Source organism: Nematolebias whitei, chromosome 14 (genome assembly GCF_014905685.2).
Source record: "Nematolebias whitei isolate Nwh7 chromosome 14, NemWhi1, whole genome shotgun sequence".
NCBI classification, from domain to species: Eukaryota; Metazoa; Chordata; class Actinopteri; order Cyprinodontiformes; family Rivulidae; genus Nematolebias; species Nematolebias whitei.
The window spans coordinates 38,924,686-38,937,749 of NC_056511.1; the positions used below are offsets into that span (position 1 = coordinate 38,924,686).

General features: G+C 39.1%; 1 protein-coding gene across 1 annotated transcript in view; it reads right to left on the bottom strand.

Moving 5' to 3' along the window:
- LOC119420171 (connector enhancer of kinase suppressor of ras 2) overlaps window positions 1-13,064 on the bottom strand; it is a 64,999-nt gene that overhangs the window by 36,977 nt on the left and 14,958 nt on the right. Inside the window, exons 3-6 of the mRNA XM_037687550.1 lie at window positions 10,765-10,967; window positions 7,244-7,331; window positions 5,854-5,895; window positions 5,641-5,760 (exon numbers count right to left, since the gene is read on the bottom strand). Coding sequence (XP_037543478.1) covers window positions 5,641-5,760; window positions 5,854-5,895; window positions 7,244-7,331; window positions 10,765-10,967 — 453 coding nt within the window. The remainder of the gene's footprint in view (window positions 1-5,640; window positions 5,761-5,853; window positions 5,896-7,243; window positions 7,332-10,764; window positions 10,968-13,064) is intronic.

Below are 13,064 nucleotides of genomic sequence, written 5' to 3' on the forward strand. Positions count from 1 at the left end.
GGGGCGGGCAGCAAAGGTGGTGAGTTGAGGGGAGTGTGGTTATAGCTGTGCGAGTGAGTGTATGCATGTGTGCGTTTGTAAGTAAGTCCGTGAACACTGTTCCAGATAGCCCCCCGAGCCATAGTCCAAGATAAGTGATGGTGCACTGTTTATCAGCCGGCCTCGGTAGAGCTCTGACACAGGTCCATAGATGTCCTTGGGGAAGGGAGCAGGTAGTGGGAGCAGAGCATCTTGTTCACATAACATCCAGGAGAATTTGAGATAGTCACCTTCCAAGGCCGACACGGGGGAGCCAGGCTCAGATAACAACAGTTGTTTTGGGTCAGGCCGACTCCGTTAATTTCCCGTCTGCCTTACAGTCACTGGTACATCTCAGTGGTGACTCCAAACGCCAAATTTGTGGTCAGTACCGCTGAGCCGAGCTTGCAACTTCTCCAAGGTCAATTCCTTCCCGCCAGCAAGATTCAGGAGCCACAAGTAGCCTGCGATTTTCAGCAGAAATCGCGTCAAGCTCACGGCTCAGCTCACACAGCAGCTGAGTCTGAGCGTTCACAGCACATTCCCTCACACAGGCCAGGCAGCTTCACAATGGCCCAAACATCTGCCGACGCTTTCCGAATTTGTCAATATGCCAGGTAACCACCAACTCCAAAATCAGAAATCCTGTTATCATAAATCCAATTATGTACACATCTTCAACATCCTCGACCAACAATATGGACAGACACATGATCTTCCACTGCCCCCAGGAATCCATCGTGTATCCAGCTGCAAGTGTCCCGTCAGAGCAGGAGGGTTCTCCTTCGTCCTGTCTTCTCATCAAGAAAATGTGATCAATTGCGTTGGGAGACCAGCTGATCAGATCACTAATTTACAATTAGGAAGATATGCAAAAAGAGGCTCCAAAAGTTCACAGGCCAAAGAGCAGAAGCAGGGGAAGGAGTGGGGGGAAAATGCGTCCGCCTTCACCGAGAGCAAGAAAGAAAGAAAGAAAGAAAGAAAGAAAGAAAGAAAGAAAGAAAGAAAGAAAGAAAGAAAGAAAGAAAGAAAGAAAGAAAGAAAGAAAAAAAGCAGCAGCTTATGGTGTTTAGGATAGACTTCAAGATTTCATCTGTGAGTTTTTTTCTTTCAAAAAACAGCATTATAAACACATTCCTCAACCTCACATTCCAGTTTATTTTACAAAATTGCATACCTCTGAAAGTAAACAACAAATGGGGATTTTGTTATCTGGATTAGTAAAACATTTTGAGAAATGACCAAAGTACTGGGCAAAAATGTCTGCATAAGTGTGAGGTGTATACCTGTACTTAAAAAAATCTGATGACCTAAAACACAATGGTGATGTGGAGTGTGAAAATTTACAGACATGTACGATGCGAGTGAACAAATACAGCAGCACTGACCTAAAGCAGTTCTGGGATAAAGTCAAGGTGCATCGATTTAAACAGAAAACATCTGATCTGTTTAATTATTAGATGACACTCCTGCAAACAGGTTAGTTTCTACAATCAATATGATTAATTGTGACATAAAAGTTCTGTATCAAGAATTTGGTTCTTCTGAAGTTGTTTTCTGGTGCCAGGCAATTACTTGTTGGGTCAAAAAGGGCATAAAAACACACTTTTTATCATCAAAAACTTTATGTCTATAGTTTGGTCTGAAGTTGTTGAAATGATCTGATGCAGTGGAAGTTAAAAAAAATATATATTTAGTTTTTACATTACTATTAAACTATTTTAGGAGGGACCAGCTTAGGTCTGAAGTAATTTGGTACAAGTTTATGGGAAACAGTCTCATTACTCCAAAAATAAGTGCATCAAAATAAATGTGTTCAATTATTGGCTTAGTGAATCCTGTAATAACTTTATCCCAGTTCTTCTGCTTTGCAGCTGGTTCTTGGAAAATTTCAGCAATTCAGAAAATCAGTGATTTTTTTAAACAAAAAGTGCATAATATATAAAAAAAAAACAATTAAAATCCTTATGTCTGTAGTTAGGTCTGAAGTTGTTGAAAATAATTGAAGCAGTAAAATTTTCAAAAAGTAATAATTGAAGTTACAACTACAACTGAGTGAATTTTAAAGGGAATCCAATTCAAGATTTCCACCACAGCTAATCAAACGTAAACATGTAAATTCTCATGACTATACGTTTTGCAGTGTTAAATTTGGTGGGGAAGTAGCTGAGAGTCATCCCAAGCTCAAACATGTACCAGTATCAGAGCGCTTTGCCTCAGTCTCAACTCTCATCAGCTCCGCACCACACGGCACCAGTTTAGGTCCTGCCCAGTGCAGGTACCCACCCCCCACTCAGCCAGGTTTATGGGACCATCTTGTTCGTGGTTCCAAGGTGGCTGCTCCGAGGTGATTATTGTGATGTAAGCAGACAGCAGCTGTTGACTGGTCAGCAGAGCTACTTCACTGGATGACCCACCCAGCAAAACTGCAAACTACATCTGAACCTCCACTTCCTCATCGTGTTGACGGACAGCACCACAAGAGATGAGCGCGTTTACAGAGAGATATTAGAGATGATGGAGCAGCGTGGCACGTTTTGAGCAGGCCATCCCTGGTTCCAGGAGATTTTGGGAAAAAAATCGACTCGTATTACACTTTAGTACTCGAGAATGGACTAAAATGAACTTTTCAAACACAGGGAAACAAAAACAATTAACCCAACAAAACAAAGGAACTGAATGCTGTTTTTTTGTTTTGTTTTAAGAATGGGCTTAAGACTTTCCTTTTTGATAAATCCTATAGTTAGAGTTGTCTTGTTATGATGCTATAGGCTTACTGGAGGACAAATTGACCTCATTTCTTCCAATGAATAGTTACTAATGCATAAAAATGAATAGTTTTCATTTGAAATTATTAATATTTTAATGTGATCCTCCACCTGCCATTGTGTATTTATTCCTCCTTCCTGTTCTCTCAAACCCAGTAGGTTGAAGCAGATGGCTGCTTGTCCTGAGCCTGGTTCTGCTGGAGGTTTCTTTCTCACGTGGGAGATTTTTTCTTTCCACTGTCGCCTTCATGCTTGCTTAGGATGAGAGTCTACGACGATTCAAAGCAATCTGCTCCTCAGATAATTAATGTTATTAACTTGCTTTTTATGTATATGAATGTTTCTGTTCAGTGCCCTGAGATGACTTCTGTTGTGACTTGGCGCTGTATAAATGAAGTGAACTGAACTGAGCTTTGTAACAAGGTAAACAGTTAAGAGATTTAAATTTTGGAACTATGATTTAAAAATAATGTTCCACCAAACTTGTAATAACTTTGCCCTTCCACAAAAATATTGTGCATTTTTTAAAATTATACTACCGTATATATTTGCTTTTGAAAACTTGAATTATTCTTTTTTCTGGATGTAAATTGCTTTTTTTGGATGAATATTTCCTCTGGTTTTGGACGCTGTGCAGCTGGAAGGATTTTTACTGAAAACTTTTTACTTTTGGACGTTTGTTATGATGTGTAACCATGACAACAAGGTGGCTTTCTACAACTGGGAGTTGCTAATTAACATCTCAAAAGCTCAAATAATACCTCAACTACAGCCCCAAATCCCAAATGAGTTGAAAAGGAGGTGCCGTGGATGCATTCCCATCTACCTAGAGGCGGTGCTCAAGTGCCTGACCACCGAGAGCTTGGAGGTGGCGGGAAACGTGGTTTGTGACAGCGGGAGGACCGAGGAGTTCTGACCGGCATTCAGGTGTTCCTGCTGCCCAAGAGGACCGAGAGGTCTGCTGGGTCTGGGAGGAGGGATCGGCATGGGCAACCAGTTTCTTCGGATCCGCTGTGGGACAGACTGCTACAAGAAATCCTTCCTGCCCACAGCCATCAGCATCTATAACAACTCTAATGAAACCTGGATGAGCTACAACAACAATTAATTTCCCTTTGGGATTAATAAAGTATTTTTGAATTTGAATATACACTACTGTATATACTTTCAACAGTTTTGACCCACCTGTCAAAAAGTTTGGACAACATTGTACTGGCAGTGCTACTGAACAGCTGCTTTATTAACATGTTCAAGATTAGGGTACGTGCTAAAAATAATTCTGCTCATGCCTAATGTACACCATGAAGACAATAAATAATCAATATATGACTGGATGAACTGTCTCTTCAACTTACAACTAAACTGAATTACTACCAATACAAAGATGTAAAAAGGCGATATTAAAGATGTTTCTAAATTAATTTGCTGTAAGAGAACAACCTGCATGTTGGAATGAAAGCATTTAATAACATCAGACTGATTTTCAGTATTTCATGCCTCTGTTTTAACCCACTTTAATGGGGGAGGGGGTTCAACAGTCCCTGACCAATCATTAAAAACAATCGTACCCACTTGGGATCAGTTTGACAGCCACATTAGTCGCAGCCAACGCGGTGACCGGCTAATTGTTAGTCCTCTCATGGCGCTTACTGCTTGTTCAAATGAGGAACTTCATGTAACTCTGCCAGATTTATCAGTCATCTCACTGAAGTGAACAGACGCCCAAATCTGGACCCTGGCAAGCACATTATTTGACTCTACACTAAAAAAGTTACCACTAAAAATAAGGACTAGCTCTTAAACGAATACCAGCCAGGCTTGAGAATAAAACAACCATAATCTCTGTTTCATCAATTTTGATTTATGAAACAAAAAATGCCACACTTACAGGCAAGGGAAAGGTAATATTTAAATATCCACATGTCAGATGATGTAACAGCTAATGATGTTATGAACATGCTATCAACATAGCTCCTTAACTCTATGCCATACTACAATTATTTACTGTACTTTCAGTATAAGAACAAAAAATGGTCAAATTTTCCTCCTACATATTGACTAAAGGCACCGCTATCGTTTGAGTTTTTTCTTCTTCTTTCGGCTGCTCCCTTCTTCAAGGGTCGCCACAGAGAACTAAGTTGCACAAAGACTTGGCCTCATAATATAGCTGGGGTTTTTTCTCTACTTTTTCTTTTGACTGTCCTTTTAGTTGCTATTTTGTTTTGTTAAAAAAAAGAAATTTAAATTTGTATGCCTTTTTTGTGACAGTCTATTGTTGTTGTTTTTCACTGTTGTCATCACTCTTTGCTAAAATCAGGTCTCTTTTGTAAATGAGTCCTCGAGGCTCAATGGGATTAACCTGTATAAATAAAGGTTGAATGAATGAAAATTATTTTTACACCGGATGCTCTTCCTGACGCAACCATTGACCACCGAGCTACCACGGCCCTCTGTGTGGAGCAGAGAGCTGCTTTTTAAGGCGCCCGGGGAAGCAGATGGTGGAGGGTAAGGATCTTGCTTTTGAGGGTGGAGGCAGGTGTGGGTGCTTCACCAATCCCACCCACATTTTGCTGTTGTCCGTACCGGGAGTTGAACTAGCGATCTTCCAATCACAGGCCCACCTTCTCCAACCTCTGCACCACCACTCCCACACCACTTTGACAAACATTATTAGAGTTGCTATGCACTGAATTAACTTGAAGTTATTATTTTCTTTTAGGATAGACATTTATTAGTCAGGGTGTTTATTGTATTTATGTGAGTGAGAAATTAATCTACCATATTTCCTACAAGCCTGATAATGCATTTATTATTTTCACATAATTTACTGTAGAAGTCTTGAATGAAGTCTTACCAAGCCTTCTGCAGATTTTATGTTGGCGAGTGTAACGACCTCCAAGTGTGCAGACTGGGACACCGTTGGATCCGAGGACAGAGAGATAATCTGGTCGCACACTTCGGACAGAGTTTTACACTGAGGGCGAAACATCAGGGGGAATTACTTTCTTTAATTGTGCTATTTATTTTTTGTTTGTTTTCATCCAGGTGCATAAAGTTAGAAACTCACCACGTGCAGGATCTTGTTTTCAGTTTCGTACACAGAACAGTCCTGAGGAGCATACAGAGGAACGTGTTACCTCTGGAGAATTAGTCTAAATGGAGTTATTACTGGCATTTCTGCTGTAGGTGGATTTAAGCAGAAATCGAGCTGCTTGGCACCTACAGTATAACCCCCAACACTCCCACACAGGCACGCACAAACACAAAACAAGTGAGTCACCGATGCGGAGGCATGCCTCTCTCTCTCTCTGCACGTCTTCCTCTTTTCCAGCCTTCAGATCTATCTGCTTTTTCTTCTTCACTCCCCACTTTAATTTTTTCCAATTTTTTTGATTCTCCTAACTTCAGATAAACATTATCCTCTATGGACACCAAGCTAACGGCTATAAAACGTCACTTTTTTCATTTCTAATTCTATAAAACGCAACTGACTGTCAACGATTAAGCAAATATGGCGACGCTAACAACTAATTTATGATGAAGTTCAAATATTTGACCTGATGAGATGTTTTTCCCCTTGCTACAAGTGAAGCTAAATGATTTCAACAGCAATACATTAAACCAAATGTCTGCGTATAGTGATCATTTAAATCTTTTAAGTTGGACATCAGTCTCATCAGGTTACAAACAGTGAATATCTTACCTGTTGCAGATCGCTCCCTAAACGGCCTCAAACTTGAGAGGAAATAGGACGCTAACACTGACTGATTAATGAGCTAATCGCTACTATAAACTAAGCTGAGACTCAAGTGAATGGTTTCCATTTTAAAGTAGCTACAACTCAACAGATAAATGATCATTTATAACCTTTACACAAACTCTCCTTTAAACGATCTGAATTATCCTTTTAAGTTCTCTCGACTGTAATTTTAAAAATGACATAGCATATTCAAAAATAAAGGAAAGTTTATAAAATTGTCAAGTTTAACTTAAGTGAACCCTTCATTTGGACCCTCAGGCTCCCAGACCTCTGGTAGAGGACCTGAGTCTGAAGTGAAGTGGAAGTGTCCAAGTGGAGGAACAAAGCGAGCTACAAGTTTGTTTTAGGTCTGTTATTAAACTGTGTGGCATTTTATACTGCATTTCTTTTTATTAGTTCTAGCTTTGTACTAATTTATTCCAAGCAATGATGGCAAAATACAGAAGAATGAGGGTTTGCAGATTTTATTTTGAAAATAAAATCAGAGGAAACATGCAAATGCTGAACACAAATTATCTTCCAGTCTTCAACCTACTTTACTGTATCGAGTAAACTTATCAAGCATGTGAAAATATTTTGTACTCTGTTATCGTTATGATCATATTTAGGTCAGGTTACGCTCGTCTCTTGTGTGCCTGATGGTAAATGTTAATGCCTGAGGTGTACATCCTGATCCAATTCTGTACAGTTTATTTACCTGCTGCACGATCGTGGTGAGCTCCAGACAGAGCTGGATCACATTGTTTCTGGTCACAGAGTAATCAGCCACTGCTGCGAAAGGAGACCTGAAAAAGAAGGAGCACCTAGAATGAACCATTAGACCATTCTTCCTTTGACACCAAGTCACTGCAAAATCTTTAAGCGTGTGCGCAGGAATGCTTTAAAGCAGGGGTGTCCAAACATTTTCACATGTGGGCCAAAACTGTCAAGATGAAAGGACTTGTGGGCCACAAAAATGTGAATTTAACTCTCAACGTGAACAATATTTTGGAGAAAGGACAAAAGTTTACTAGTTTTTGGTGGAGAAAGTTTTAAATTGTTGTAGATCCAAAACATTAAAAGCCTCATAAACACTAAGCTTTTATTTTTTATTAAAAAAGGATTTGATTTATTTGATTTGTTGGATCTATGTTTGTTGTTTTCTTGTGTTTGGAAAGTTAATTTTAGTCTGTTCACAACAACAAAAGTGTAATTTGAGTAAGTGTCCTTTTAAAAGGGAGTCGATCAGCCTTTTGGACCACGGACGACTCAAAAGGCTGATTGAAGAAAAATGGTCCAGCTGTCAGTCGCTACAATAGATTCGATAAAGTTAATAAATTCGTATGTAGATGATACCACGTTATATTCGTTTAAAAATGCCTAATTTCACTCTTGATTATTTTATCAACTGCAATATATTTGGACAAGTTTTATGAATCATTATCTAAAAGTCTCTTTTCTGGTAGAAATCAGCAAAGGTTTTTGATGCTTTGTACCATGAAGTGAAAATAAAAAGATTATAGCCAAAGATTTGTATTTTGTTTCATATTGATCATTTTGAGAAGATTGTTTTTCATCCGTTTCACTGTTGAACATTATATAAGAAAGGATTACCAACAAATTTGCAGAAAGTTTGCATAAACCTATTAAGCCTGTTGGCCAAAATGAAACCATTCTTAAACTACAGTTGTGGGCCACACAAAATCACTGCATGGGCCACAAATGGCCCTCGGACCGCACTTTGGACACCAGTGCTTTAAAGGGATGTACAGTAGTACCAGTAGGTAAAATTTCTGAGGATACCTTTTAAAATAACTGTGCTCATTTTGTTTCTGTTTTGTTGCTTATATGTTCATTTGATTGTTCTAAAGAGCAAAAAAATGCTTTACATTTTGTCTGTTATTTAATCCCTTTCTCTGCATTTAATTTTGTCAACAATTATACTGTAAAAACATGAAAGGGAAAAACAAAAACAGATTATGAATTTTAATTAAAATGTAAGCTTCAAATTATGTTTGCCTTCCAGGGAAAAGCAAAGGTAAGTCACTCTTATTTCTGTTGGGTGCTGTCAGCTTTGAACTTTCAAATTCATCACACACACGCACGCATGCATGCACATGCACACACAAAACCACAGAGAAACAAGGGATAAAGCAACATATAAATAGACATGTTCAGTGTCTTTTTGGCAACCCTGTCAAAATCTACTTATATAAGAGCTTCTTTCAGACATCTCTTACTGCTAACTGAAAGGTCAATGGCATTATGGAGAAAAATAACTGTCTCTGTTAAAATAATTACCATACAAGCAAATACACATACTGTCGTTTTCTCAAAAATTTAGGAATTGGGTGTAAAAGTTTAAACTTTTTGTGGATTTACTCTAAACCGCATGGTCAAGATTATACATACAGACACCAATATTAATACATTTAACCTAAATCATTTAGTAAGTGAAGGTTCTTGGATGTCTTTTAACTTGACAAGTCCAAGAACCGTTAACGTCTCATTGGTGATTGCGATGGCTGGTAGTTTCTTTTTGACACCATAAAATATATTTGTTTGACAGATTTGTTCAGATCAACCAATGCTCCTCTGTCACCTTCAGAAAATGAATAGGTTGAACGGTCAGGAACGACCCAGAAACCTACGAGGCTGAAACTGCTGGAACAGTCTCTGTCCACAGATTTACATCGCCATGGGCTGAGACGGTGCTGACCAAGAAAGCTCAAGCAACACCTTCATGCTTGACTGAAATTAGCAGCTGCCCACCTGGACAAGCCACGTGTCTTCTGGAGAAAATTTTAGGATAATTCAAGACAAATATTGAGTTATTTATTAAAAGGAGTCAAGGGAGACGTCCAAACCTAAGGATCTTTGTACCAGCTGTCAAGCATTGTGGTGTTAGCATGATGCTGTGCAACTTTTGTCACTGCTTGTACAAAGTAAATGTAATACCAAATAAGGTCTAACTCCAACGTCTTCCTCTTCACCTCAGATCAACAGATACACCGTTGAAACTTGGGCAAACTGAGCATTCTAACAAGAAAATGATCTGAAACACACGTCAGAATGGTTTCTGGTTGGATAAAGCAGGTTAATATTAAGCTTCTGGAGCTTTGAGCTTCTCTGACTGTAAATTTAGGGAACTATGTCTAAAAGTCGTGTCTGTACTTTAAAAAAAAAATCATATAATTTAAATAAACTTTATTTATTCTGACAAGTAGAGTGGTCATAAATTGAGCCCAAATCATACCAGCAGCTTTTGAAGGAAACAAAAAGTATGTGGTTGTGGTGCAACGTGCTAAGTGACGTTGAAACAAGTATTAGTTTTTGGTGTGGGGGGGGGGGGGCTGCATGAATGCATTTGTGCCTGTATGCATAGTTTTGACCCTGCTTCGATTAGAGAAAATCCACAATAAATTTAAACGTGTACACCCTAAGCTTGGATTTCAAAATCACTGAAGTTGCATGTTGTAGAGTCGATCGACCTGTCACGAGTTCCGCTCTCTGCCACCTGCCATGCCCACTTCTCTTCTGCTTATTGGCGCTCACGCCCTGCACCTGATGCATGCTCTAAGAGCTCCAAGATATCTACCAGACTATCAAGCCCTTAATGGTACATGTCCAGCGTTTCATTCATGTTCATGCCTGTTTGTCTTGTCTTGTTCGTCTCTTGGATTCACCGCTCTGCCTGCTCCACGTCTGGTTTTGTTCTGCCCTTCTGATGCTGGTAACATCAACCCCTTTTGCTCTACGGATATTGGATTAAGGATTCTCCTCTGGATTTGTTCTTGGAGCTCTGACTACCCGTGCTTGACCCCTGCTTCGCTTTTTGGACCACTGCCCCGCTGTCGAAACTATTTACAGCATTAAAGGCCTCCCTCTGCAGCTGCTCTCCAGTTACGGTGACGTCATCTCACCGAGCTCTGACAGGTGGCCCCCACCTCACCTGCCTGAGAAGACCAGTTCCCGTGACTGGATCCAGACTCCCACCAGCAACTTCAAATCAATAAAATTGTTTAAACGTTCTTGTTGTCTGGCTGAACTCTTGAATATGAAAACCAGGTGCTTATCACAATCTTGGAAAACAAACGTGTCAAATCGATCATTAAAAGCCCCGAATTAACCCTCATGCCCACGATGACGGCATGAAAAAACCTCTAACAAGTTTATGTTTGTATCTCTTTTTATGCATGTATGAAGATGTTTACAGATCCAACTTTTTATAAATCTCACCTGTCTAGCCACGCTAGGAGGCTCTTGGCAGCAGCGATGAGGTCCACCACGGAGGTGAGGAAGTCATTGGGCAGCTTTCGAGTGGCTCGGCCGTCGTACTGACTGCTGCGCCGGCGGCCTGTGATGAAGTTCTGCAGGTTCTTGGCAGACGCACTGAGCTTATGAGAAAGAGTCTTCAGATTCTCAGTCTCCAAACCGTAATTCTACAAAGAAAAATTAAAAAAAGACGGTAAGTAAATTCACTCTTGTTGGACCAGTTTGTCAGTGTTTGTTTTAACTGTGACACAATCCAATAATTTCTCCTCGCTGGAGACTTGAAAGTTATTATTGTCCTGACACGTCTCTGTGACGGCCGCTGGCAGAACAGATCTACTTCGCTTCACAGAGAGAAATGCTGCGGATGTGGAAGAAAAAAAAAAGTGCAAAAGCAGCTGTCACTTTGAATGCTACGGATAGCTGAACAATCATTTTTCTACAAACTGCACGTGCAGGCTTACGGTATCTTTCATGTCGGAGTTTCTTGGGAGGAGGGAGAGCACAACAGGAGGGCCACTGATCATATTTAATACAGGAGGGGCTGACAGACTTAAAATCAAATCCCAGTTACGTAAGAAGCTTTCTGGCTGAAGTGGCCCCCCCCGGGCAGGGATGGAGGATGAGAGGAGTTTAGATTCAGATTGCATTTGCGGCCTCAGTCCATTAAATCTCCATCTAGTTTCTCCACAGGTCTCTGAGATTAACACATAGCCATCTGCATCTATCTTACAACACTCAGCAACAGTCAATACTCACATTCTTCTGGCAGTTCAGATTTTAATAGCTCTTTGATTGATTGATTGATTGATTTTGGGCACGGGATACATTTTTAATGTTAAAATTGTCATGAACAATATTAGTGTTTGATTGTCAGACTCCTCAATATGCAACTAAATGCATAAAAATGTCACCTGTTAGCTACAGATGAATGACAAGCGCAAATAAATATATAAATATAACTCTTAAAGGGATAGTTCGGTGAGTTTTGAAGGGATGTTTTGCCAAATAGTCATGAATAATTAGTACCTTATGAACGGTGACATCAGTCACAGAAAACAGTATGAAGAAAAGGGCAAGAAGTCTTCCTCCAGGCTAGGCTAATAGCTAATCAAAAGAGACATTTATACCCCTTTGCTCACTAAATAAAATGTATCAGGAGTCTCAAAACCTGCTACAATCGTGATCATCAACTTGTGGCTCATAGACCACTTCAGGTTTCTTGGAAGGGACTTTTCCAGCCGATATACTGATGACATAATTATGTATTTAGCATTTTGGATATTTGGATGTATTTAGTATTTTCTTACCCGCCACAAGAACTGCTGATGGAAATTCACTGAATAGCTATAATCTGATATAGTGCATCGTCATCATTTAAGTTTAATGGATCTTTCTGTACATGGTCTCTGACAAATTAACAAATAAAGATACAGATAAAACTAAAAACATATAATGACTGTCAACATTTATAGATTTTTTTCTTACATTTTAAGACAATAAAAGACTAGATTAATGTAAAAAGAAGGAGGATATATATATATATATATATATATATATATATATATATATATATATATAATTGTATTTTATCATTATTTAGATCATATTTGACTACACTAAAAACACTGAACTATGCAGGTCTGTGTGAGTCCTCTTTTTATTTGTGTAAAAATCTATTTAGCATCTCACTTTGATGTAATAAAGTATAAAGTTAAAGTGAGTAAAGAGTTATATATAAAACAGTTTGTGGATATATAATAGATTTTTAAAATAAAAACAAATACTTTCAACATGTTTTACAGAGGGACCAAAGGGCCACATGAGACTTGATTGGAGGGTGCTGTCTGACCCCGCTCACATCCTCAACTCACAATATGAACTATTACCATCTGGAAAACAGTTTAGAATCCCAGCTTGTGGACTTTACAGATTAAAAAATTAATTTGTCCCTACGTCAATCAGATTGTTAAACAAAGTAGGCATATAGATTTTTGCTATGCGCTGATGCTCTGGTCTCATTGTTGTGTTGTTTACTTGCTGGAATGTACGTGGAAATGTGCAAAATGTGTTTTTATTGAATTAAGTGTTTTTATTAATAGGTGTTTTATATTTTTGTATTTTATTGTGGGGTTCACATGATTTAATTGGTTGTAGTGTATTTAATTGTGGAAGAAGTTTTCCATCCTTCCTTCCTTCCTTCCTTCCTTCCTTCCTTCAATCCATCCATCCATCCATCCATCCATCCATCCATCCATCCATCCATC